At 41.3% G+C, this 27,002-nt stretch overlaps 1 protein-coding gene across 1 annotated transcript in view; it reads right to left on the bottom strand.

Moving 5' to 3' along the window:
- Positions 1 to 27,002, bottom strand: part of LOC134881281 (ryanodine receptor 3-like) — a 65,869-nt gene that overhangs the window by 4,400 nt on the left and 34,467 nt on the right. Inside the window, exons 39-92 of the mRNA XM_063908497.1 lie at positions 26,744 to 26,913; positions 25,899 to 26,119; positions 25,550 to 25,640; positions 24,733 to 24,873; positions 23,523 to 23,686; positions 23,311 to 23,389; positions 22,779 to 22,868; positions 22,533 to 22,679; positions 21,965 to 22,027; positions 21,742 to 21,817; positions 21,282 to 21,405; positions 21,007 to 21,122; positions 20,848 to 20,915; positions 20,626 to 20,747; positions 20,438 to 20,487; positions 19,919 to 19,979; positions 18,819 to 19,057; positions 18,542 to 18,623; positions 17,903 to 18,033; positions 17,348 to 17,671; positions 16,783 to 17,023; positions 16,598 to 16,685; positions 16,411 to 16,503; positions 15,823 to 15,837; positions 14,819 to 14,989; positions 14,610 to 14,669; positions 14,383 to 14,517; positions 13,569 to 13,681; positions 11,713 to 11,809; positions 11,471 to 11,554; positions 10,697 to 10,806; positions 10,368 to 10,419; positions 10,225 to 10,281; positions 10,045 to 10,144; positions 9,877 to 9,956; positions 9,727 to 9,803; positions 9,431 to 9,504; positions 7,955 to 7,972; positions 7,184 to 7,264; positions 7,018 to 7,106; positions 6,819 to 6,947; positions 6,596 to 6,700; positions 5,282 to 5,363; positions 3,665 to 4,977; positions 3,191 to 3,249; positions 2,894 to 3,065; positions 2,675 to 2,761; positions 2,406 to 2,600; positions 2,025 to 2,155; positions 1,886 to 1,928; positions 1,662 to 1,789; positions 1,513 to 1,573; positions 1,226 to 1,372; positions 7 to 141 (exon numbers count right to left, since the gene is read on the bottom strand). Coding sequence (XP_063764567.1) covers positions 7 to 141; positions 1,226 to 1,372; positions 1,513 to 1,573; positions 1,662 to 1,789; positions 1,886 to 1,928; positions 2,025 to 2,155; positions 2,406 to 2,600; positions 2,675 to 2,761; positions 2,894 to 3,065; positions 3,191 to 3,249; positions 3,665 to 4,977; positions 5,282 to 5,363; positions 6,596 to 6,700; positions 6,819 to 6,947; positions 7,018 to 7,106; positions 7,184 to 7,264; positions 7,955 to 7,972; positions 9,431 to 9,504; positions 9,727 to 9,803; positions 9,877 to 9,956; positions 10,045 to 10,144; positions 10,225 to 10,281; positions 10,368 to 10,419; positions 10,697 to 10,806; positions 11,471 to 11,554; positions 11,713 to 11,809; positions 13,569 to 13,681; positions 14,383 to 14,517; positions 14,610 to 14,669; positions 14,819 to 14,989; positions 15,823 to 15,837; positions 16,411 to 16,503; positions 16,598 to 16,685; positions 16,783 to 17,023; positions 17,348 to 17,671; positions 17,903 to 18,033; positions 18,542 to 18,623; positions 18,819 to 19,057; positions 19,919 to 19,979; positions 20,438 to 20,487; positions 20,626 to 20,747; positions 20,848 to 20,915; positions 21,007 to 21,122; positions 21,282 to 21,405; positions 21,742 to 21,817; positions 21,965 to 22,027; positions 22,533 to 22,679; positions 22,779 to 22,868; positions 23,311 to 23,389; positions 23,523 to 23,686; positions 24,733 to 24,873; positions 25,550 to 25,640; positions 25,899 to 26,119; positions 26,744 to 26,913 — 7,181 coding nt within the window. The remainder of the gene's footprint in view (positions 1 to 6; positions 142 to 1,225; positions 1,373 to 1,512; positions 1,574 to 1,661; positions 1,790 to 1,885; positions 1,929 to 2,024; positions 2,156 to 2,405; positions 2,601 to 2,674; positions 2,762 to 2,893; positions 3,066 to 3,190; positions 3,250 to 3,664; positions 4,978 to 5,281; positions 5,364 to 6,595; positions 6,701 to 6,818; positions 6,948 to 7,017; positions 7,107 to 7,183; positions 7,265 to 7,954; positions 7,973 to 9,430; positions 9,505 to 9,726; positions 9,804 to 9,876; positions 9,957 to 10,044; positions 10,145 to 10,224; positions 10,282 to 10,367; positions 10,420 to 10,696; positions 10,807 to 11,470; positions 11,555 to 11,712; positions 11,810 to 13,568; positions 13,682 to 14,382; positions 14,518 to 14,609; positions 14,670 to 14,818; positions 14,990 to 15,822; positions 15,838 to 16,410; positions 16,504 to 16,597; positions 16,686 to 16,782; positions 17,024 to 17,347; positions 17,672 to 17,902; positions 18,034 to 18,541; positions 18,624 to 18,818; positions 19,058 to 19,918; positions 19,980 to 20,437; positions 20,488 to 20,625; positions 20,748 to 20,847; positions 20,916 to 21,006; positions 21,123 to 21,281; positions 21,406 to 21,741; positions 21,818 to 21,964; positions 22,028 to 22,532; positions 22,680 to 22,778; positions 22,869 to 23,310; positions 23,390 to 23,522; positions 23,687 to 24,732; positions 24,874 to 25,549; positions 25,641 to 25,898; positions 26,120 to 26,743; positions 26,914 to 27,002) is intronic.

The following is a 27,002-nucleotide window of genomic DNA, read 5'->3' as shown; positions in this document are numbered from 1 at the left end:
TCTTACAGTCATCATGTCGTCACACTTCATATCTGGCTCATCCTCGTCTTCGCTCTTATTGTAGAACTTCCTGAAGAAGTTGAAGGCCACCACAGTGTACAGATAGACCACAACTGCCAGCAGGCCGACTGTCAACACCAGCTGAAGAGAAACACAGTCTGCAATCAGAAAAATGTCACTACCAACTTCCTGGGGGTAGAGAAACACTAGACAAGCTGCCGGTAAAAAAGGAAAAGTTCAATGAGTTAAAAAACAATCACAATTCTTTACAACAGATTTAAGGCTCTCAGATGCAGCTCCTGCAACGATCAAACTAAACAGCAATAACAGTGGAAGCAGTAAGCTGCATTGGTTTTCCCGCTGTGATTGATCTGCCCGTAGGCAGCTGAGCGTGGGAGGTGTCGCTGATTCCTCGCGGGTATCGCCATTTGCGTGCATTCCCACCCTCGAAGATTGAGGTGACAATACATTTTGATTTGTGCCTGTGGTCAGTTGACATGACAATCCCCTGCAAGAATTTACAGTCAGTGAAATAAAGGGATTGAGCAAATTTCAACTCAAATGCCAAAGGATACTGGGTGAATCTAAATGAACGTGTATGCCATCCTTGCCTACTCTTCTTAGATCTCTCTCTTTTTACTGAGTGCTCCCAATTTCTTCAAAGGTCAACGATGCTGTTATTGGATGTAAAGTTACAAGAATTGAAGGAACACACACAATATTTGCTGAATGACCCATTACTGCTCAACTGAGCATCAGGTTAACATCCATTCCAACACGTTGCACAGAAGGAGACACAAGGGACTAGTGTGATACCTCTGTGTACAGAGTGTGGAGAAACACATTTCCACCAGGAGTAGATGGATCAAATCAGAGTGAAAGGGTGGTTATGGTGAAAGGGAACATTAATGCAGGTAATATCAGATTTTGCCTTAGAGTCATTCTGTACACTGGTGGTTAAAAACGCTAATAGCAGCTTTAAGTTTGTAAAAAAAAAAACAACAACACACAAATCCTGCAGCAGATCAGTGATAGCAGGCTTGTTGTTGTATTACCCACACAATGCCATCTGTGGGGCAGCAACATGCAAACTGTGATAAAGGTGTCTTGTGGTTGCACATCAGGCAGAAAACAGAGATGGTGGTTACAACCCTACCCTGACCACCACTAACTCCGCAGTGCCCCCTGCTGCTCAGAGGAAGAGCTGCATCCTGCTCATGAATACCTGTTTGCCATTATGTGTGACAGAGGAGAGGATGGTGCGGAGGGTCTTGAACCCCATGGCGATGTCCAGCAGGTGAGCGGCGAAGAAGAAGTTGTTGTAGTGACCCAGGATGGACATGGTGGTGTACCAAACTAGATACAGGAAGGACTGGTAGGGAAACACAATGAGAAATTAATCACAATCCATCTGTGCTGTTATAAGATCATCATCAACCCATCCATCAAATCAGTCACCCTGCCATCCATAAAGCCACCAATTTAATCACGCTAAGCTGTATTCAAACTTACATTGTCCGTAAACACCACCCCCAATTTCCACACGTGGTACTTTGTGTCGATTGAGCTCAACCTAGCAAAAAAAAAAGTTGATGTTAAGTGCTTAATATTTTTATGACATATGACATATGACATCTATTTATTTATGTTCCATCTCTCACCATGACACAAGCGAGGCCTCTTTGGCGACAGTTTCCTCTGTAGGGTTGAAATCAAGGGCGCTCTTATCCATCCCCAGCAGCTCTGCTATCCTCTCAGCTCCATACAGGTCTCCGTACTTTTTGATCACCTAGAAAAAGCAGCAAAAACAAAAACAAAGTTCAAAAGTTAAAGTATGGGGTTTTTGGTGTGTTTGCGTAACAGATATAAAAAATAATGCACTTACTTTGCGTTTGACAAATTTATCCCAATAGTTGTTGGGGAAGGATCTGGCAGAAACAGGAAAAAACAAACAAATCCATTTCAATCATTATTAATAATAGATGCTGACTCAGAGGTGAGCAGCTTTACTGTGGTTGACTCACGGAGTATTGATGACCAGTCTGTCCCACTGCCCTTTGATGTCATCGTCTGACGGCTGCTCTGTGATGTAGAGGCCAGCAAACTCCAACTTCCTCGCTATCTCCTTCTCACGTTTGAACACCACCAGGGGCACCTTGGACACAAAGGGAATATTGCTGAACTGTTAGCGCAGTAAAAAAATATGACCCATAATTACACATGTTATGGCGTTGAATATCACAAGTGTTGCTTATCCAGACAGGTTAAAGCGACACAGGTGTGCAAAGTAAACATTTTTGAGATAGTTTATGTAAATGAGAAAAACAAACTTGAGAAATGTATTTCAAACTCAAAAACAAATCTTAAACTTAAGTGTATTTACTGCTCAGTTGATGTCCCTTTACCTTCAGGTAATAGTATCCCACGACACACAGGAAAGAGATGATGGTGTGCAGTATTGCCAGACAGCGAAGCGTTGGCGCCATGTAGCCTGTGCTCTCCTGCAGCACGAAATACTCCAGTGCCCCCTCATCTTCCTCCTCCCCAGTTCTACCCTGACCATTCCAAGGGTCTTCATCGTCTGCGTAATCACCGGTCACCTTAAAAACAACGCTTACAGGTATTTACCAAAGTATATATGTAACCAAGTATATACTTTAATTTGTAACCTTACTTTGTAGAAGAGCAGAATGAAGTTGATGGCAAAGGCAACAAAAAGTGCCAGGAAACGGAGGTTGTAAAAGTTTCTTGCCAGGTAATTCTGTGAAAACAATAATTGTTGTATAGGTTGTATAAAATGTATGTGACCTGCTGATTTCTACTTCCTTATCATACTTAAGCTAACAGCTTAGATTGTTCATATTTTAACGTAACAGTGAGGGACATATCTGACCAGCATCTTGGTTTGGTAGATTTCCAGGCCAGCGAAGAAGCTGGCCATAAAGGCCTCTGGTGGTTCTTTCTTCACGTTGATCCGCTTCTTGGGGACTTTCTTCAGCACTGGGGGGTCAGGAGGGGGATCGTCTTTAGACTTATCATGGTCCTTCTTCTCACCATCCTCTGAACTGCAACAGGATTTTCTCTGTTAGTGTGGACTAATATATGCAATTGCACACGTATTGCATGTGACTCAATCACATAAAACACATATTGGTTGCATTTCCTTTGAGGACAAATTAAGAACACTCACTCTCCTTTCTCCGAGTCAGATTTGTAGTCTCCATTAACAGCTATTTTCTTTGCAGCCAACTAGAACAAAGTACATTGTTTGATCATCAGTCACCCGAAAAGTTTTAAAATTACAACATATAATGTTTCAACCAAAATGTCAATTAAAATAGGCAGCAGGAGCTTAGTATTGGTGGACTTGGCTTGGGTACCAAAGGGCCGTTGGTCCAAGTCCTGGTTGGACCAAAAAGTACAAAGGACATACTTGTAGCTTGAGAGGGGTCAGTCTCCTTCTGGGTACTGCCAAGGTGCAATTTAGCTAGGCACCAAACCCCCAAGTGCTCCATGGCTCTGCAGACCCAGACTAAAGACCTTGTTTTAACCATTTTATGACGGACATTTTTGTTGTAGTTTTCTTTCGGGTGGGACTGTTCCTTTAAGACATGATAGAGAAAAAAGGTACCCTTATTCACCTGGATTCATCAACAGTACTGACCTGTGCTTTCTTTTGCTTGACAGCGCTGGCTATAGACGGAGCATCCCCCACCACCACTTCAGACACATCCCCCAAACCGGGCTCGGCCCCGTGCTTCCCCTCCTTCTTTGGCTGTATGTTCAGCAGCTCAGCCATTAGGTCTGCCTCTCCTGCCTCTCCCTGAGACATCTGACCCATCTCTGCCAACGCTGACGCTTCACTCGCCTCCATCTTCTCCATCTCTAACACATCGCCGTGGATTCCAAACTGGGTGGGGTCTGGCATGTTTCCCAAAATGTCAGTCACTTTCATGTTCTTGGCCCCTTCAACCAGGCCGCCCCCAAACATAGTGGTCCACAAGATGTGAAAGAAACCCCAAACCAGGCTGTAGACAAAGTGGAAGAGGCCGGTGATGATCATCCAGAAGAAAGAGAAGAAGCCTCGCACCATCTCCCGGATGCTCATCTTCCTAAACTTCCTGTACTGCCGCCTCATGCTCTTGAGAGTGAGCATCTGGCGAAAGTGGCACAGGCTTTTTTTCATGGAGATGCAGGCGATTGTAAACGCTGAGGAAGACTCCAACATCACATTCTCCTCCTCTTCCTCCTCCGGCGTATCCACCACACTCTGGTTGTCCTCCTCATCTTCCTCTGGACGCTCCACCGGGTCAGGCTCGGAAATCTGAGAAGCTAGCTGCATCTCGAAGATGGTGTCCTCACAGAAGTTGACAAATAGCTCCATCTTCTCGCTCTCCCCGCCTTCGTTGACAACGTCGAAGATAAACTGCCTCTTTGACTCTTTCACCTGGGGTTTTTCCCACTGGGTGCGACTTGACTCACTAATCTCAAAGTAGACCCTCTCGATGCGCTTGGCTCCCCCCATGATCTCAATTCGACCCAAGTAAGGTTCGAAGTAGCTGAGGACGCTCTCAGCCAGGTCGAGGAACGTTGCTAGTCGAGCATCATGAGGCATATGCTCGGAGAGATTAGTCAGCAACACAGCTACATTGAAACCAATGTCCTTGGCAGGTTCATGAAATCTCTCCACAAACTGCTCGTAGTTGAACATGTCGTTCTCATCAGCCTCGGCACACGAAAGGAGAAACTCGATCTCAGACTGGGAGTACTGCTTCTGGTTCTCCATGGACTTCTGGAAATCTTTCTTTGAGATGGCCCCTTTGCTCTCGGGGTCGTACTCCTTGAAGCTGTCTGAGGTAGTCAGGTCCTTCAACTTGAGGAACATGTCGAAAAACTTCAGGATCATCTCCACGTTGCTAGAAGATTCCACCAAGGTGTCCACCATTTGTTTGCCAATGGTACCATTGACAACATTACCTGTAAGGCAATAGAAAAACACAGACCAGACAAAGAGTGTTAGTAGACCCATAACAAACAATCCTCTCAACGCAGATTAAGCAAAGCTGCTTTTGTAAATATTGGATTACATTACAGGCAAACAAATCAGTTTGATGACAGTCATAAAAGTGGCAATATCCTTTTAAACTATTGAACGTTTTTATTTTGCTGACATGGCTAAGATTCTAAATCTCAATGGCATATTGGTGCTAAAAACAAGATCCAATTTTTAAAAACAGATGATGCCAGGACAACTTATATGGCGACTCATCAAAAAGTAAACCTTCGAGTAAGGAGAGCATCATGACGATCATGTCCTTCTGCAGGTCCAGCAGCTCCTTCAATAATTCAATCTGACTGGAGTCCTGTGAGGAGAAGACAAAAAAAGGGAAACCTTGTGAGTCAAACTGCACTATATCACACAGACTACTGATGGCCTCGCTTTAAGAGAACAGCCATCCTGTATAATATACCTGAGAGATCAAGGCTGCCTCACATTGTGGGGACCAGAATTGGCCCTGCTGGGGCGCAGAAGGACCTTCTAGGTAACATCCATCCATCAGCACCAGGGTTAATGTTATTTTACTGTCTCAGAGCAGATGGCTAGGTCAGTCTGACTCATTTAGGGTCTCTATGGAGTGTGTATTCAGCATGCTATAAATCTGAGGAATACTTTGATGCACTAAATTCAGATCCCTCCCTTCTGCTCTTCCAGGCTTCTCCTGTCCTTTCAATGACCATGAGATAAGGTTAGGTGGCTGAATTTTATCCCATTCCTGGCTTATTGGGCATAGAGGAAATATTGTGCTGGAGTCATACATCATAACGCTGAGTGGAACGACAGATGTAATTGTAACGCAGAAGCCTGAGGTTATCCTTGAGCCTGGAGAGACCTCTAGTGGCTGAACAGATTTTAAATGATTTTCTGGTTGACAGTGACTGATTTCATTGGTGGATCAATCAGATTAAAAAACTAAAATAATAGCTATAATATTATTGAAAAACACTATATTATTTGGGTTTTTTGTGTTGCATTTTAACCTTGCTTTGTAAATGAATAATGTTTTATAGGAAAAGGTATTAAAGGCTAAAGTAATCGGACAAAGTGCCCCCATTAGTGTTTATGTACCCAATGTTATTGGATTATTATCAATGATTTATAAGCAGAAATGCAATCTTCTGGGAGCTGAGTGATTAAGATGCACACCATAAAACCCTTTAATGATGCAGATTAAACACTTGGCTACAAAACTTCCCCAAGATTACATTTCTGCTTACACATTACCCCGATTCAAGTCCAGCTAGCTTCTTCTATCGCACCTCTCTCTCCCTCCATAAATTATTTCTTTATCTATACAGTAAAACACTAATCAAGGTATAAACACAGAATGAGTTGAAGTCATTTTTATGCAAAATGGGAGAGAATTGTGTGTTAAGCGTATACAAATTTAAGTTTTCACATACCTTGGATGTATAATTATCTATTTTCTTCCATTTTAACAGGCCAAAATATTAAAAAGGAAGGTGCAAGTGCTTCAACTGTGTAGGGTATTAATACACAGCATTAGAAAAGATTTATGCAGACAAAAGTACAAACCTGGGATAGCTTCATCTGCATGTTGGCAAAAACATGCAAGAAGCCGACCACTGCGTCCCACAGCCTGCTGTGAGCCAGACTCTGCTGGTTCCCTATGCATGGACCCTGTAGCACAGAGGAGGAACAGAGAGAGAAGGGATCACCACAGAACATCAAAATCAGTCTTTTCAGCTCATGGTTAGAATTATTATATGTTGTGGTGCAGTGTGTTGCGATATTGTACCTGTATATACTCAGTTAAAGAGTTGAAGACCTGCTTGGCCACTGCTAGTGCTTGAGAGAAGTTCCTCTGACCTGCCTCATCTATTATATCCTTACCAGAGTAGTACCAGTAGAAATCACTGATGGATTCCTGAAAGAAGGAGATAATGGTTAAGCCCATTAAGGAACATGAAGGAATATAGGATGTAATAATACCATACCTGGAGTCTTAGCAGGTAGTCTACAGTACTAATGATGATGTTAACTGTGGTTGTATTTCCTGTCTGAGTCCTCAGGAAGTTCTGAAAATCTGAAAAAAGATTGCAAAATAAGATAAAGCATATGCAGCTCTTCTTAATCTTGGTTTATGGGAAAGTGTCCACCTACCATTGTTGTGTCCCTCACAGAGAAGCTGCAGAAACCTAAAGAGATCCTTAGTGAATTCATCATTCTGCAGTACTTTGGAACCTGTGGACAGGAAATGAGATTAACTGCCCATTTCAGTGGTAAGAGGGTCAGATACCTATCATGTTAATATCAGTACAGGCATACAGGAAGGGTTTGCACACTTTTACATTCCACATAGTTGCTGTCTAGGTGTCAAACAGCTTGAAACTATGTGCACTATATTTAAAGTTCAGAACACATAGACAAGTACAGTATAGTGCATCATTTCACAAACCACAACAAGGTTTATAACAGGTATAAAACTGAGCTTTGTTGTTAAACGCAGCAAAGCTTTGTTGTTTCTTACAAACAAAGCTTTGGAAGATTTATTCGGTACTACACGCTGGTTAGTATCATCAAAACTAGAAAAAATAAAGGTCCCACACAAATGGCAAGCACTGACTTCTTACAAAAGAAGAAGAGTGGAGAGATTTTAGTCACTTTGGGGCAGCTAACCATGGACTGAACAATCTATCCGGATGTCAGAGAAGCATGCATGCGTTCCTTTAGTCCAAGGTAAAAAAAAGAAAGTGGTTTTATTGCATTCAGGGAGGAGGAGGAGGAAGAGGAGGAGGGCGAGGAGGAGGAGGAGGAGGAATGGGGGTTGAGAAGGTTCGGTGGGGAATGAGGAGAGGGAGCAAGGAGTTGAACTGAGAGCAATCAAGATGTCAGCATTGCATAGGATGAGTAGAATCTAAACCATGTATTTACCCCGCTCACTCACGTTGACTGCGACCGATGAGATAAAAAACATGATCAGAAGGAAACAAACAAACAAAACAAAAGCAGACATAAGCAAAGGAGAAGACATTTATATTCAATCAGAAAAAGTAGGAACAGGAGAGAGTGATAGCGCTGTATATATATATATCTATCTTTACATACTCACATTGATTTGCGACATTGACATGCGGTTACAATTAAACAAAGTCTTAAAGTGAAGTCTGCTCTCAACGGCAGGTGTTTAGACTACAGGTTACCATCACTTATGCCTGAGCTCATGAGGTGAAATGAGCTGGAATATGCATGAGAAACACATATTTATATACTGTATGCAACCCATCAGATCAAATAGAGACCTCTGATTAAATGTGGATTCTTTATGTGGATGTTCTTGTGGCTGTGAGTGTTTTTAAGTAGCAGACAGGACTTAGACATACAGTAGCACAGGTTTACCTGCATGGCAATGACACTCAACATGACACACGGGAGACAAACATGACATGGAGATGGACTCGCGCAAATGGCAAACTAAAGAGCAGATGTTTTATTGAGCTAATGCTGCGCCATTCGTCTTGCAGCCATTTACAAGCCTGACTTAAAAAGGGACAGCAACGCCATGATCCTGAAGGACACACATCATGCTACAATAACATTTCTGTGTCCTTGGGGAAATCTTTTATAACGAGCACTGTGGTCTGGGCCACATCTGTCACACAGAGGGGCTGAAAACTTCAAGTGTTGCTGAAAAAGGGTCAGTCTACTGCAAATAATAGAATCCCATGGGCTGTTTCATCATCAGCTTACAAGAAGTGAGTTTGGATTGTAATCTTCATTCACAAAAAGTTGCAAAGTCTCACAAACATTGAAATAATCAGAGCATTTTTGACCTAACTGGGCTCCAAAAAAAGAAAGATAATTTACAATTTAGTACGCTGCATCAGCGGCTTACATACTTCATCACCTTAACATATCAGCGTCTGCCTTTCGTTTTATTCCCCACAAAGAGTTTTCTTTAAACAAATAAAATATGGCTTTGAATTTTTTATTTTCACTTTACTGTAATCATTGCTGCATTTAATTTTCTCTCAATATTTATATTTCTTGTTATATTGCGTTTTTAACATTTGTTGGTCTTTCATCAAGCACTTTGAACTGCATCTTTCCATTAAATGCACTATCAAAATAAAGATATTACTAAAAAGACACTCTCAGATCTGCGTCAGTTCAGAATTGATCAACAATACAATGAAGCATATAGCTAACTGGACTTTTTGTACAATGATACAAAGCACCAAATCATACTTTGATGCAATTATCGACTTGTACGTTTCTTATTCAGTTCCACATTAGGGTGATAAATACATTGTATAACTTCACCTCTGTGTGGTTTATAGTTTCGTGGAAGAAGACAAATCAGTCAGAGACAGAGACAGAGAAGTTTACCACTTTAGTGTCCTCACTTACTTGATCCTTCTTCAGTAACCATCCCCAGACCTTCAGCTTTATTTTGTCTTTCAAATGCATTTAAGTCCAGGACACTATAAAAGATAACATACAAGCTTTAGTAATGATACAGTTGTTTCTCGTTGCTGTATTTTATTACACCTACATTTACTTATATAATAAAGTAGATTTCAAAATCACTGCATCCAACACCTATTTTTTGAGTCCGACATGTTGGTAAAGGAGTTGCTTGACTCAACAGAGCTCCACAGAAGACATCTTTCTACGTTATGGTAAGTAGTAAGTAGCTTCACTACCTGCAAGACATCATGAGTCCAGACAAACTTTTGAAAAAGCCAACATCTCTTTTTTCCTTCAGGTAGTCCAGCATTCTCTGCATTAAGATGAAAGCACAATAAATAGTAGCCTGATAACCAGACACATTTTACATGCAGTTTGACGCTTACCTGCTGCACCAGTATGTTTCCCCCGTTGAGGACAGAGATGCCAAGTTTGAGGGTGAAAGTCACCATAGCACCAAGTCGACCTGATGACCACAAATCATACATCATACAGTGGGGATACTGAAGTTTGCAGTAAGAGGAAGGCTGGCAGGTGAGTGTGTCTCTTCCTACCTTTGCTGGCACTGATCATCTGAAGCACCATCTCCGCAGCACCTCGGTCGTGTAGTCGGGCCTGCTGGTACAGCATCTTTTGCTTCTCCATTTCCTTTTCCTGTACGAAATGATGGTACAGTAAGCAACACTTTGGAATATGATTGAGTATAAAGAGTATTCCTGAGAAGTCAACAGCACCTCAAATGTTTTCTCTTTTCCTTCCTCATCTTCTTCTTCTTCACCTTCATCACAACTCTGAAAGAGAAAACAGAGTGTCAGACCTTTGGAACTCTGCCGCGAACAGCATACATTTGAGTTAAAGCAATTTTCAAGATTGGTACCTTTGCCATCATATCTGCATATGCAATATATAAGGGATCCTCTTCCAAAGAACTAGAGGAAAAAACAAAATCACATAGATAATAATGATAATAATAAGCAAGGATCAGCAGTTATTTGTAATATATTTATGCTAAGCAGCAAAGCGACAGAGGAATACTGAAAAACTGCTCATGTTTATCTTTGAGTATGAAATACATAGAAATGATTTAGCTTAATGAAGCTTAGAATCAGCTAAAATGTAGGCCAAAGCTATTGTGAAGCACAGATGGAGAAAAGCGCATTAGTGCCAGTTGGCCAAGTGTGTGACAGACTGTGAGTGTGTATTCACCTGCACTCAGTCAGAGCGTTGTGGCTGAAATGCAGGATGAGCTGGTGAAGAGGGTCTGGCTGCTTTCTGACCTCCTCCTCTTCCTCCTCCTCCAGTTTGGGCTGCGTTTTCTGGACAAACCCATGCTGGTAAATACTGGAGCACTAAAGAGAGTACTAAAGACTTTTACGAACGGGCTACAGCAACATTCAATGGCTACTTAACAAGACACCACTTACCTTAAGAGAATCAGAAAAAAGACAGTAATAGGAAACTTTGAGAGCATGCAGACGGTCAACGACAGGCACAAGCATGGACACAATGAGAGGAGCATCCACACACATACAGCTGATTATGTTAAGCAGGGTGGGAAACGGAGTTAAGCATGACTCCCCATAACCCCTTTTCTGGCTGACTCAATGACAAATCTTTTAACTGTCACACCCTTAACTTCTTATGTGGTGCCCTGTGGCTTTCAATTTAAATAATGTTAAACAGATTAGATGTGTTAAATTTGCATATATTCAATATATTATGGAGAAGGGGCTCAGTAGTTTCAGCGCTGGCTTCATGATAAAATACTGAATTCATTAAACCCTATTTCATAATGCTTTTAAGCATTTTAATCAATCTCTGTGTTAAACTGTAAGCTAACATGGGCCACAAAGTGCAGAAATATTTTTTTAACTTCAGTTTTTTCTATGCATGATTGCAATGCCAAATTCAAGAAACACTTCCATTTCTTTCAGAAATTGCATTGGTGAGATGAAGCATCGAGGCGAGATGCCTTCTTACCGATGTCGGATGGCACACGGTGGTCAGAATACAACGGCTGGCTCTGACATCAGCGCTGATGTCATGCTCGCCAACAATGGGGGTCTGGTTGTAAAACACTGTATGAATGACTGAGTGCAACAAAGTGGTACGAGGTGGAATAGGGGCAATCTTAATGATGACACAAGTAAAGTGTAGAGGGGACGCTCGGCACATGGGTACCAAAAGGAGGCACTCAGGGGTGGGGGGACACAAGTACTTACTGCCAGATCCTGCACTAGCTTCTCCTCAAAAGAGTACTCTTCAGTTTCTATCCATATTCTCTGATAGGCCAGGAGGAAGAGGTTAATAGAGCGATGCCTGAGGAAGGGTGAGAGGAGATTAGCCTGGGTTAGATAGGAGCACAGCGGAGGAGGGGAGGAGACCCTTCAGGAGAGGTTGATGCTGGTTAGTTTAGGGGACTGGCACATCCACCTGGTCACCTGAGGAAACTCATGTAGGGCTGCAACAATGCAATGCAACAAATATGTTTTTATTACTGATTCATTGATTTGACTATAACATGTAGAAATAAAAAAGTGCATAATATCCACTATAGTTTCTGAAAATCCAAAGTGATGTCTTAAAACGTCTTGTTTTGTTAGTTCGAAACCCAAAGAAATTCAGTTTAATGTGACGGAAAAAATAAGAAAATCCTCATTTTTGATTTTGCTGAAAATGGCATTTTCTGCCAATTTCTTAATTAAGAATAAGATTGATTGATTATTGATATACTTTTTGGTCATTCGACTAATCAATACATCGAATAACAGCTGAAGCTCCACTGTCATGTATTCATTAATACACAAATGTGAAGCTCTCCGCCAGACTGTTTGTCTAGTCACAATACATTTATCTTCTCATTAGCAGGAAGCAATTGCAATTCTCGTCTGGAATAATGAGTCGATCTGAACTTTGATAATATTGTGTACCCATTATTCTGCACATCAGTGACAGCTAAAGGAAGAGTTTGACATTTAAGGGTTGGATCTTTATTCATATTTAGCATACAGATACAAGCGTGCGTTCAATCTTATCTTACTCTTGGCAAGAAAGCAATTACGGATATCTCCTAAAATGTCAAACCTTTCCTTGAAGCATAGATAAGGATATTCTAAATAAAGAATTGCATAGAAATGAGTACAGATGCGGACCAGTGGAAAAACCAGTGGGAATATTTATGGGGTTACTTTGTAGCTCAAACCGGAGGCCTGGAGGAAAGGAAAGGGTAGTTAAGAAAGGTGCAGGGTGGAACAGTAGCAACAGTGGATCAGCACTACGTTACCGTCAGCGTGGAGAGCAGACTGTCATAGTCTCTGTTCCCATAAATTATGTCCAGCCAAATATGTCGGAAGGCTTTCAGGAAGTAATTATTATTTTTGTGCCTGAAGGGATGAGGTACAATAGAGTGTGACATTGAGCAGAGAATAAAAGCTGAATAGAGAGAGACAAAAGGAGAAGAGATGACATCTGAATGCTTGAAACTCCGGGAAACTCGACAATGAACAGAAGCTTCACAAATCTATTAGCCCAAACAAAGACAATCAACTGAGCCAACATTGTAAAATACCGCCTAATAATTATAAGTTATGCCGTGTTATATTTCACTGTCAACAAATCTGAATAAATGAGTCATGCTGTCAGGCAGACGGGTGGCAGCGTCTCAGCACATATTGAAGATGGCCACCCCCAGGTTAGGCCTCGTAATTGTTTTCCTCCCAACTGTAGCTCTCTGCCTGGCTTCCTGTGATTGAGTTACTGAGCAGCAGGGCATGAAATTGCCAGTGTCCCTCTTTATTTCTACTCCGTGATAACAGCTGCGGGCTAGACATTTGTCCTACAAACTGAGGGAGGGAGGCTGTGCATTAATGCAGGGTCAGAACCCGAGAAGCGACAGAAATGTGAGTCAGATTTAAAAAGAAGAAGAAACTGTGATCTACTACTAGAACCACAAGGAGCTACTCTGCGTGTGGAGTGTCATGATGGATGTAAGATTAGAAGGCTGCTTAACATGGTTTAAGGATAAAAACTGTCTTAGTAAAGATAGCAGATGGTATAAGTGTGATGCATGCAGTCGTACCTTGGCAGATTATAAAGTGGAGCCATGCGGAAGCAGGCGACAACTGCTCGCTTTCTCTGCTTGGACAACAGCTTTTGCCACACACACTTCTTGGATCTTAATGGCTGCTCCACCTGATGGGAGGAGAAGAAGTCAGTTTAAAGTTACATGATAAATAAAAACTGAAATGGCTTCTACACAAACTCATCTACTTTAACTGAAAACCCCATTTATATGTAGCCCAGTCTTCCAGTTTTTCCTTTAGGAGTTCCTGATTAAGGGAATGCTATTTAAGAAATTAAAGGGATTAATGTATAATATTGTAATACAGATTATTTATTATCCTGCTTACTGTATATTTTTGATGAATGCAGCTTGTTTTCCGCTCCATATTTTTCCAGCCTGTGCTGTAAACGTTCCTAATTAAGGGAGGTTATTTAGTCTCTGAATGGTTTGACTTTGATGAATGATGTTAGTCTTCTAATAAACTGTGTAGCCTTAAATCTGTGTACTCCAGTAAAGTATTGACCTATTTTCTGAAGTCTCTCCGGTTACTGCAATTTGTGTTTTGTCACCCATGTTTAACTAAGTAGAGTGAAACACAGATTTAAGCTTTTTTTGTGGTTGTAACAATGAAAATGCACAAGAAAGATTGGAAAAATCTTCCATGATTTTATATCTCACAATACGTTACACTGAAAAATACACAGCACATTTTATGAAGTGCTATAATGAATAAAGGGGTGAGTGTGGGGGTGAATTATCCTATGCAGATACTCCGGACTGATTAGTTTCATTTGCAGCTCATAACATGTTTGGGTAGTTTAAGCCACACCTGCTCCAGGTTGAAGACAGCAGCAGAGATCCTCTGGATACGGTCCACCACCCTTTCAGGGTCTGGGGGTCCGTCGCTTCTCATCGCAACGTCCTTGTACAGGTTTAGCTGCCACCTCACTGCGGGGTCCTCTGACTGTGAGTGTGTTGCAAAAAAAGAAGTGATACCCAATAAAAGCAGTTTTTTAAAGGAATAATAACCACACAGTCATGGTATTGATTTCTCACCTTTTCTCGAAGGTGCAGATTCTGTCGGATATGATCTTTGACCTCGTCGTCTGTGTCTCTCTATCAAACAATAGCAGGAATAGTGATAAATAGTGATGCATTTAACGTTTTTTGGGAAATGGAGCTGTTTTATATAAGTGTTCTTGTTCAATCTCATAAAGCTATGTTCAATGTGTGACCAATGCACGGTCACATAGAAGTTGTCTCACCAGGAGGTAGCGAGTCTTGGCCAGAGAGATGAGCTCCTGGTCTCCTGGTGTACACATGTTGAGGCCAATCGGCAGCATCTTCTTCAGAGCGGCCACAATCAGTGAGGTCTGGATGGAGTAGAACTCACCACGCCTTTTCTTGTGTTTCCTCTCCTGATCTTGTCCTCCAGACTGATAAAATAAAGATAATAACTTCAAATAACACAACGTGGGGAAAAGTGGCGGCCAAATAAGCTGTTTTTTTTTTTTTTATAAATACTATTTTCCAATTTTTGCCAAGATTAATTTGGCACTAAAGCACTTGCTTTTACAATTTTCACAGATAAACTAACAGTATTGTTTTTGATCTTGTTTCACAGTGAAAGCGCTCACACTGTATTTGAACAAAAGCCAGGGGCCACTGCATTAACAGTATTTTTCAGGACTGGCAAAAAAAAGAACTGTGACCAGACTGAATCTGTGCCACTGAAGCATTAAGAAGTTTCACACCTCAGCTGAAAAGCAGAAGTAAGACTCAATTCTGTAAGAACTGCAAGATGCTACCAGGGAGGGAGATTGCACTTATGAGCCAAATTAAAGCTGCTGGCTCATCGAAAACATGATTTTACATATAAATACAGATACAGTACACTGACACACACACAGTCTAATTACACACCAACTACAACATAGAAATACAGCATGAGGTTACTATTGGCCAAACACACCAGGGTACCACAATCCATCAACTGCAAACACACCAGTGATCACATGATTAGCCGGGCTTCATTACTCCTCAGGAGACGTGTTCCGCCCATGAACCAATGAGGGATGAGCAAACTTACCATGTTACACATGGTGATGAATGGCGGTCACAAATAATCAGGTGACACACGAGAAATATTTAACTACACTATATTGACTAAATAGCACAGCGGCACAAGCTATTGGCTTTTCTGCTTAGCGATCGAGCATACAAGCCAATAAGCTGGCAGTTTGACAGCACATGCACTGCATCACTCTACCTTCTCCTTAAAGGACTGTTTGAGATAGAGACAGAAAGAGAAAGGCAGATAGAATAAAAAAGGATGAGAGGGCAATTAATGGAGGCACACAGTCCTCGCATGGACGTGCACTGCAATGAAAACCATTTGTTTGTCTTCACACTGATAAACAGGCAGACAAGAAATGATGCTTTAAGAATGAAGAAAAAGAGGTGAACGTTAGTTTCCATAATATTAGTTTCAGTTAGTTTAAGTACTGTAAAAAGCATGCATGCAGAAATTCATTCACAAACACTCACACACACACACACGGTCCTAAATCAAAGTCATTTTTAAATGCAGTCTTTTTTGTCAATTGTGATTACACCTAAATCCTCTGAGACTGCTTTGGGCATTTTACATGTTAACATGCCAGCACATGTACACAAAAGAGGAGGTGTTTACATGGCTGAGATGAAATGTTAACATGTACCTTGCTCAGTTTACTGATCCTGGTTAATTATGGCTCTTTTTCAGCTTTCTCACACACATTCAATGGGTTAAAGAGGTGCCATTACACCCAAATAAAAAGGTTTTTTTTCGGCTGCCAGAACAAGGATATAAACCTACCTTAGACATCTTGGTTTTATTATCTCCCGTTAAGAAGGAAAGGTTGTTGATTTCATTCTGAACCACAAAGTTCTGCTCTTCCCTTTTGAAATTCTAGAGAAAAAACAATGCCAAGGAAAGATTAATTTTAATTTATAAAGGATACTTTTATTTATAGCTAAGAATGTATGTAGATAGGAAAACGTACATGTGACTTGCACCAGAGGATAAATATCTCAGCAACCATTCTGAAGAGCTCATTGGAGTCTGCGTCTGGCTCCTTTAGCCACCTTGACCTGGAGTAAACAGGAGAGACGAATACACCCGCCTTATTTTGACTGCAAACACGAAGATCTTTAAATGACTCCATTATCCACTTATCAGTGAGCGAACCTGTTGTTGTCCACATAGCGAATGAGCATGGGATAGAAGGCGTACAGGTCCCTGCAGAGAATGGCAAACTCGTCCAAGATGAGCAGCTCGGCCTCCTGGGTGTCTCCCTTACTGTCCGCCTTCAGCAGCTCTTCCTCAGACACCACCTTCACCGTCTTCTTCTTCAGCTTCTCCAGCGTAGGCAGGAAGTGGCTCTTCAGAAGGTCGGCACGGGCCTTGCTGATGATGGGTTGCACGTACACTGAATGGTAGAAACGTTTAGTTCTATATTTAATGTTTAGGTGTACCAGAGAGTTGAAAGTATTTGAATAGTATTTTCTTTACTTTTAGGTTTCATTAGAAACCGTTTTATATAAATATAGCCTAATATTGAACTTCTCTAACAATAGCAATTCAATTAAGCTTTTACAATGTCATGTTAACTAAATGAAGTAGCTCTTATGCACATTTGTTTTGAAAAAAATACATAAAAAACAAGGTAGTTTGTTTGTAGGTCCTATGGTTCTGGTATTGCTGAGATGGTTAAGCAACAACACCACAAAAACAGAAAGGCAGCTCTTTCCACCTGCAATCCTCTTCATCCAGGAGGCCTCGTCGATGCCCAGGTTGTTGTTGAGGATCTTGAGGATGTTGCCCAGAATGAGGCTGAGGTTTTCGGAAGTGACAGTGGTGCAGCAGATGCTCCCGCCGCTGGCCGGTTGGTTCTCAGGCCCCCTCTCCCACCAGTAGGACAGATAGTTACACAGCATGGGCAGCACCACCTCGATGACGTGAGGCATCTCGGTGTAGCGCGCCCCTGACTCAGCCATATCGTTGATGTCCTTCATCAGACCGTCCAGCCGCGGCATCCCGGGACACATCTCCGCTACTGAGTCCTGTATGCCGAGGACTAAAAACATACACAACCATGTTTACATTGTCATTTTGTTTTTCCTATATTTATGGTATGAGAAGAGATATTTATCAAACTTTACTCAAGCACTGCTCATACGAACACAGCACGGTGATACAAGTCTATTTTCATGCTGTAAAACGTCATTTCAAAATGATAAGGCGGTTGTAAAAGAAAGACACACTATTAATGAAGTTGTATATTTTAAAATATTTGTCTATGACTCACTGGATCGTTCTCTGGCACTCTTGGTATTGAAGACGGAGCAGGGGTTGTATGCGTTGAGCACCGGCTCCAGGAAGGCAACAGGCATAGCCCCAGCCAGGGTGGCCAGACACTGACCGAGAGCTGGAAGCTGCCTGAGGGACACAGAGAGGAGAGGTGTTTGCGTTGTTAAATATCCATCTCACTCAGGTTTTAATCACTCGACACAGTGTATAAGATGTATAAAGACATATGAGGGCCATTGTTTGGTAAAATGTAGAAATTAAGAGCAGGAAAGGCAGTTCTGATTTGTACACAATAGGGAACTCATTAGTGAGGAAGTATAGAAGATGGCAATTCCAGATGCTTTTGACATGGGGAGATCTGGTCTTCTGGAGTGTTTCCTTTTTCCTAAACACGCTTGCAAAGTATCAATACCCCCTTATTATTTGTATGCTTTTTTTCCCCCCTGTTTGTAAGCTTTTACCAAAGATTAACCACTTCAATATCAGGGAATATACACAATTTCCCCCCCATTAATTAACAACTTAGATATTGCAAATTCTGATCTCTCCTCTCTGCATATTACCCCCCTCCCATGGTTCTGTAATATTATTTGTTCACCTAGAATGGCCCTAATTTACTGCTGTAAAGATGAGATACCTTTCTACATAGATGTTTTTCCCAGTTCCCAACGCATAGAGACTGGTCAAGATTCGATAGCAGGACACTTGGACATCATCCACTAGAAAAAAATGTAGATTAGAAGCCTCATGTTAATAGGCAAATTGATGTTTAGAAAGCTTTACATATGTGAATGAAGCGACAGATATATTCCATGGTGTCAGGATGTTAGAAGCATGCAAACACTGCTCTAAAATAAAGTTAACATTGCCACTTGCACAGAATGTTTGATCATCCCTCTGATGTAGGCACTCACAAAGCAGGTCGACTCCAAAGTGGTGTTGAGTGATGTGTTCAAACAGAGCAGTTAAAATGGGGAGCAGAGCGACGGTGGTGTAGTTGATATTCTGTGACACCCCTTTCATCTGGGAGCGGGAGTGAGTGAATTTCCCCAGCTTCAGGTTTTCGAACGTCTTCTCAAGATCCTCTGCGGCGTTCTCAAAGAACGTCCTCAGCCCCAGCCTCACCTGCTCCGAGCCAGACTTCATTACCGTCCTGTTAGAGTAAAAGGCTGAGTGATAAACGGCCGTAAGCAAATGAGCAAATATGCTAAGGTAAGGCAATAATAAACCACTGGATACCCCTTGGTATGCAAAGGACAACAGCCACAGTGGGACGCGGTCACATTATGGAATTACTTCACTCTCATACAGTGAAGGTTTTAAACATGAAATATGAGACGTGTGACAATCAACCCTCAGCCCCTACACTAACATATCCATGATTTATTCTATGAATTATTAGATGAATATTTAAATCCAAGGTGAGTTTGCCAATTTTGAAGACATACTGTTACATTCTGAAAAAGCACAATGCATTAATATGATTAGTCCGTCCGTTGTTGATATTTCACACTTCAAAACATTGCTACATGAGTTACCCTTTGTGAAGCCTTGATGTGTCTCACTCGGAAGGATAAATGAAAGGCAGTCTGTGGGCATCAGCTGTGGCTCCTCAGCACAAACAAGACACATATTGCGTTGCCCATTTATTCTCATTATGTGTGAGCTGCATTAACAAAGAGTACATTGTCTCTAAAGAACACTATAAGCCTCGGGCAACATTTGCCATATGAAATTTGTTTTGCTTGTTTAAATGCCAGAGGACGCTCTTTGTTAATACCAGCTCCTCCCATAAGACAGTTATAACTGTTAAAGAAAATGTTTATGACAAATATGCTCCTCTTAAGGGTTATACTCTACAGCATAGCATCATTAACATTAACAGTGTTCCTCAAACCACTTTTGTTTGAACCCAGTAGTTATCTTTTTATATCATTTAAAATATTTCATAAAACATCTCAAAGGTGCCAGGTCCCCTGTGAGTCTTGAGTGCTGCTGTACTATTTGTACACACCTGGTGTCCAGAGTGTGTGCCAGGATGTGAAGACAGCTGACTATGGTAGTAGAGTCGCTCCCTAAAAGACAACACAAAATACTTTAACATGACGTGTAATTAACCTAATTCAGTTGTTTTTCCTTTAAGTAACTGTTGTTTATATTTAACAGTTAAACAAGCCAGTGGTCTGTAAGATAACATTTGAAGCTACTACTAGCAGCTAGTTAGCTTAGCTTAACTGGTGAAACAGCTAGCCTTACTCTGCCTTAATGCAAGACAATCAGCCTACTAGCATCTTTAAAGCTTGAAGTGTTTTATCTTGTATGTTTAATATATAATTAGTACAACAGATTTAGGGATGAATGTTTAAGTGATGGTGTCTATTAATTTCCCCAAAAAGCTTTTAGGTATTATGTGAACTCAACACTTACATTTTAGGCCAGTGTTATTAAACTAAACTATTCTGTTCATGAGAAACAAACAAAAGTCCACAAGAACCAAATAAGACTGCTGACCAGTCAGTAGTAATCAGCTTACCAAAGAGAGAAATCCTATGTCTGACAAGAGCTGCCAGTTTACAAAACAGGCTGGAGGTAGATAGACATAGGAAGGAAGTCAGACAGTTAGGATGACAGGATATTAGTAATTAAGATTATAGAAAGATTTGAAGTTAAGAAAGGTAAGAAGTTAAAGTCATGCAATATTGCTTTAGGTAAATCTAGTACCTGGTGACCATCTCCTTCTCCTTGTTGGAGGCGTAACCGCTGCTGCTCAGGTTCTTACTTGGGGAGGAGAGGAAGTAGAGCGAGTGGTTTTTGAAGTACTGGTCGATGAGGGGGAGGAGAACCTGAACGAGGACAAAGACAATGACAAGATCACATTGGGTTTATTGCATTTTATTTATAAGGTTATCTATAGATGCAGCTGTATTTATTTAGCATCCTTACTTTGGCGAAAAACTTGATTTCTTGTTCATGAGGCGACCTGTCTGTTTTTCCACTGGCCGCCATGGCCTCTGGATTGAGAAAATACAAACGCACATTCAAATGTAACCAGTAACATTAATTTAAGTCTCTTTTAATTAGCCCTATGTAGTATAAACATACCCAGGTGAGCGATGAACTCCTGAGCTGAGTCGACATACTTGAGCAGCTTCTTGAGGAACTTGTAAGCAAACCTCTTCTCCATGGAGGAGGAGTCCTGATCCAAGTCCTTCAAACCCCTGCGACACATTAAGATGTAAGCCATGAATCAACACTTTAAAATCACTAGATTCCAATGACCCCTGACAGCGCTTACAATCAACTGGAGATGTAATTAAAAAGAAAGGTTTCTACATTAACACGATTTTATTTATGACAGACATCCTGGAATACCTCACCTTGTGATGCTGTAGCCATTGATCTGCAGGAAGCGGAAAAGGTCCAGGGCCTTCTCTCGATCACGGGCCTTCTCTTTGGCTGTCAGTGTGTCATAGGGCACCAACATAGGGTGTGTCCCCCCGCCTGAAACCATACACAACACAGTGTGATGTGAGACTTGATGAGCAGCAGCTCTCTACACTGTAAAGGCAGAAGGTGACTAAAAAGTAGACGTACCACTTAAATTACGTAGCCCTACCCCACTGTGATTCCATGAGCAAGGCAAATGTCTGTGGTTACTTCACACTTGATAACAATAGCACACAAGCTAAACCTGTATGTTCAAGACCGGTTAGGGAGATATATGCATTAGCTCACTATTAACACTGCAAAAGGCAAGTGGCACCTTACATCCACCCACAAAGGCATACTGTCTCTTCTCAAGTGTCTTGTCTATGACTGATTTCATAAGAAAATCACCTCTGCTTCCAAGGTCACTCTTTTTCTTCTTCGCCCAGATATTATGGTAATTTTCAGCCAACACCTCCACCATCCCCTTGGGCCAAAGACAAAAGACACGAATCAGTACATCTCACTGAGGAGCATGTCCCGCCCACGCTACTCATTCACATTCAGGAAATATTGCTTTTCATCTCGTATTCACCGAGAGATTGTAAAATGTAAAAAATGTGAAGTCACTCACCTGCAATTCTCTGGATAAAACCACGTTGCTCATGTCTATCGGGCTCGGATTAAAGCCATTTGCCTGGAAATTGTTCAACAGAATTCATATTTACAGTGACAAACAATGTGTTATTAGATATAAATCAACACTTTGCAAACCACATTTAGCATCAGTTTTGTGTCCACGGCAAAAACCTGTCTGATCTTAAAGGTTACAATTGCATACATTACTGCTGTGAAGTGGTAATATCCTACAAGTAAGAACATGTTGACTGAAAGCAATAATAAGCCTAGGCGAGTAAATGACTGACTGGACAAAAAATATAAATTTGAATTAAACAGGAAATGAATTGGCCAACAATTTTAATAGTTTGCTAAAAATATCCACAATTGTCTCAGTGAATAGCATGCATAAACCTGTTTGTTTAAGAGAAAATCTAAATAATGATTGACCATTTATTTTCAATGTTTACAAGAAGGGGTTTATTATTATTATTACAATGTTGGCAATGAAAGTGTTTTTTTGAGGGCAAACACATTTGATGTGAGTGTTAGCCTGCATCATATTCATATTATTTGTGCTGTACCTGTGAAGTCTGAGAGATCTTTCGCATTTTCTCACTCTCCCTCTGTTGAGACATGCTCTCTCCATCCTTGTTCCTGTCGATGCTCCAACCCATTGCCAGCATACTCTTCAGGGAGTCTCTAATTGGCCATCTGTAAATCTCTTTCTCCTGAAGCACAGAGACAAAAATGGGGTAAAAGCCCAGAAGCCACAATCTTTAGATTATTTCTTCCCCTTTTTTTTCCTTAACAAATCTCACATTCTGTACCTTCTCTGTCAGGGCTTTGTAGATTCTGAGCTGAGGGTGAATTTTGGACTTCTCATCAACACCATCTCCATATTTCCAACCCAGCAGCACCTGAGGCGCAAGCACATACGGAAGTATAATGGGTGAAAGAAATCGTCACAGTCCCCTTAGGACATGATTTATTAATTGAAAGACCGGGTAAGGGATAAGACATAACACATAAAGGAGTCATGGTACATACAGTTCTTGCTCTTCAGTTCTAAACATTTTGACAGTCGCAACAAAGCAGGCTTAGCAGTTGGCACAAAAAAGAGCAGGGGCTTTTCACACACGGACTAGCACAATGGTTAGCATGCCCAGAGGATCCCTTTCAATGGTAACAAAGAGGAAACATCACCAAAGGAAATAATGCTGTGATTTTGGAATAAACAACAATATCAAAATACTAACGTGGCTTTTTTCCGGAAGTTTTGCTTGCCTTTTAAGATGTTTTGCCTTTTTTACACTCGAATACTGTGCAAGTTAATAACAGTTACTTTATCTTTGACCTTACCTTCTCGGCTGACCATTTCTCATGGGCGTGCTCTGCGTATTTGTTGGCAAAGTGCTCAAGCTTCTCTGGAAGAGCAATGCTGGTAAAAAAGGAGTTGGACTATTAGTCAGCTTGCGTATGCAAATGACTCTTAGTGTAATCACAAATATGATATATACAAGGCATGCTGATACTACATTTTGTATTAATATCTGGCTTCAAACAAGGCTTACTTAGCAGTACTGATGGGTTTGGGGTCAAAGTTGCCCTGAGCATCTACAGAAACTGGCTTCTCCACTGTGGTGCTAATGGAGGCGTCCACGTAGTCTGGTGGCAGAGCACCAGCTATTGCACTGAGGCAAGGCATGGCCATCTTGAATAGCTCTGCGTCATAATTCTGTGTGGTGGGAGAAAAGAAAGCTACAGAGTTAATTGAAAACAAGGAGTGTGTTTATTTTGACTGCATTGAAGATACTGTAGGACTTAAATAAAGCTATTAAGACAATTGAGCCAGAGAAGAGACGTTAATGAAGAATGATTCTAAAAGCTAAAGAACCAGCCTTTGGATCAATGATGGCTGTACAGATATTGATGTTTTCAGACCGCCCCTCAGCACAGCCTCGTTTCATGAGTGTGCATTAAGAGAGACACTCTGATTTCAGCCATCTGCATCAGCAACAGACCTTAAGATATGTGTGCCCATGAGTCCCTCGCTAAATCCATATTTATCAAGATTGTGATGAATAAGTTAACTTTCATTCAATTGTTTATCATATTTGTAAAGCATTTGCGGTATTCTACGAAAGGACTGAATAGCAAGTGAGATTACAAATATGATGTTGCATTTTAAAAATCTGATAATTGACTTTTGCCAGAATATTGCTAGAAAATGTCTTTTGTTAACAGTTGGTAGAAAAAAGTTGTTGTAATACTAATTTTGGCCACAAGAGGCTAAAATGCACCAGTGCCCCATGTTCTAAACAGCACTTAAAGCGTTTATGATCTCTTCCAGGTGAGTTTTGAATTCCTCCATTCAAGCCAACACTACATGTGTGTGTTGTGTGTTAACAAGTTATGTAACATTACTGCCATGTTTGTGTTTAGAGTGTATTTCTAAGTAACATAGAAAAGTGATCCTGGAAGTCTTCTTTCCCACTTGCAGGTTTAAAAAAACAAATAAATCAACAACTGATTGATATATTATATACTATTACATGAACCCAGGAGGAAAAAACTATAGGAATCTGACTAAGAAAAATTGATAACAATAATTTGTTTCTCAAATTGTCCCTCAGGGCTTCCGTAAAGTATAATCTATGACAACATTTTAGTTTATTTTTAAAAGGAGTAGATATCCGTCTTTTGAGAATTACGTGTAATGACACAGTCACATTGAAATTGTTAAGGACTCTGATAACAGAAAAGACTTGAGTGATCCCTCACCCTCTGGGACAGAGAATCAAACACTCCCCAGAAGATTTTCTTGGTGAGCAGCAGTTCATCCTCAGATGCTGTGCCGTAGCTGCCCCAGCCCGACGGGAGGCAGTAGTACTTCCAGTTTTGCTCATAGTGGTTGGTAAGCAGCTGGAGGACATACACAGGTCAAAAGTCAACACAAGCAGAGTAATAAACAACAGTTTTCAGTTACAAGCAACACATTATGCAGCCTTTACAAGTGCTCAAAGCACATTGAGCCATGCATCTTTACAACCTCAAATGAAATCAGTAATAAATCATTGTGGTGTCGAACAAATGGTTAAAACAATTTCACAGGCTAGTCACAATATATTACATCTTCAGTATTTTTCTGATGTCTTTCAGACGGATTGAGGCAAGCGCTGGAGCCAACAAGCCTGTAATCACAAAGTCCAATACTTCATCCCCTTGTTTTTCCTCCTGCAGCTGCCCACTATTTCCTCACCAGATGATTAATACTGTGGCTGTGTTAGAAAGGCTCACCTTTAGTGTGTATTTGTGAGTCTTTCTGAGAGACAGAGGTGTACACCAGTATTTTTACATTGAAGGTACACCTCTGAAAAAATAAGTGGAAATAAGATGTTGGTACGTTCCCTACCAATCTAATAAACTAAGGTAGTGAAAAGCCGGGACCCCACAGGCAAAACAAAGTGTTGAGAAGTAAAGAAGGAAACACATGAAACAGCTAAAACTGAAGCATGTAGGCAGACCCAGATGCAAAAAAAGGTATAAAGGCAAGATTCAGGATTTAAAAGGTGTTAAAAGTGAAGAAATTGTTGCCCACTCTGAGAGGCATCTTGCAGTAATCAGTCAGCAAGGGCACGTCAAAGACGAGGCGGTGCAGGAGTTGCTGTAGCATGGAGGGACGAAGGTGCCTGCAGAATAGGGTGAAAGAGAGATAAGAGAGCTGCCCCCTCAAGCTGCCTTTGACCAGAACTTATTCACACTCTGACCACTTTTGTCACACTGATTTAGAAAGTATATCTTAGGAAAGCATGCCCTGAGCTATCATAGAGTAAAGTTAGAAAGCAGGTTCTACTGCTGATCTTTGCTATTCCAGCAGACTCAGGTATAACCAAAGCCCGGAAAAAAAAAGTTAACTCTACTATTAGAGAGTTTCTGATGCCACTCACTTGCAGACGGCCAGCAGGCACTCCTCTATGGCGTCTCTCTGGGCCTTGGTGAGGGAGCGGCCCTTGGAAAGGCGGTATATGGTGTGCAGAGTGGAGTCGATGAGGGTGGCGTAGTGCTCCGTGCCGGCAAAGAGAGGGGCACAGCGGGTGAGGAGGGGGAGCATGGCTGAGCCGATGAAGCGGTTCATGGCCAGGGCTGTCTCCGTGGTACACAGACCCTCCTGTGGAAGGAACGGGTCACAGGTCAGACATCAGGTGACAGTTTGGACAAAACTAATTTAGGATAGCAATAACATTTTTCTTTGGAGAAAATGTTTGTTGTTGTTGTTTATTTTGCTGCTAAAGCCTTAATTGGTCTGGTATGACAAGTGCCTAATATTAGCTAATGTTAGGAAACTTAACATACACATTGCTGGGTAACTCTAAAACCCTTCAGCACAAATTATGATTAAGAATCCTGTCTTTGCCTGTTTTAGCATTGTATTGCTATTAAATAAAGCTGAGTTTTTAATGACCATTTCAAAAAAACCTTCATTGCTGTCTTGGCTGTAATTCAAACCAAACACTGCAGTGTTTTTTTACAACAATGGGACTCAGCTCACAAAATAGCTGACTTCACTGCAGGCTAGGTGCTCAAAACGACTTCCAGTCCCTCGTGTGCTGATGTGCTGTAAATACAATTTTATTAACATATGACGATTCATTTTATGATTCATTTGAACCATAAGTCTGGACTTTATTGATTTGAGTTTAAAGTTCTGTATCTCTATTTTTTTAATGAAGTATATGTTAAAGAGGCCAGCTGTTTATAACGTCTCTCCCACTTTGTTGTAAGCTTTACCCACCGTGTCCAGAGATGTAGCAGCCCTCAGGTCAGGAAGAAAGCCCACTTCGAGGAGATGAAGCAGAAAGCTCTGGTCCTCGATACCATACACCCTGTCCAAAAACAGCACCATGGGGGCCTTGTGGTCCGGACAGAAACACGCCGACATATCCGGCTCAGTCACCGACCCATCTGGGAGGGATGGAGACAGGAAAAGGAAGAAACAACATAAAGAGTAAACCACTCAGGCGTGAAGGAGTGAAAACACCCCACAGTGCATA

The sequence above is a fragment of the Eleginops maclovinus genome, chromosome 19 (genome assembly GCF_036324505.1).
Source record: "Eleginops maclovinus isolate JMC-PN-2008 ecotype Puerto Natales chromosome 19, JC_Emac_rtc_rv5, whole genome shotgun sequence".
Lineage (NCBI taxonomy): Eukaryota > Metazoa > Chordata > Actinopteri > Perciformes > Eleginopidae > Eleginops > Eleginops maclovinus.
This window is presented reverse-complemented; position numbering and strand designations above follow the sequence as displayed.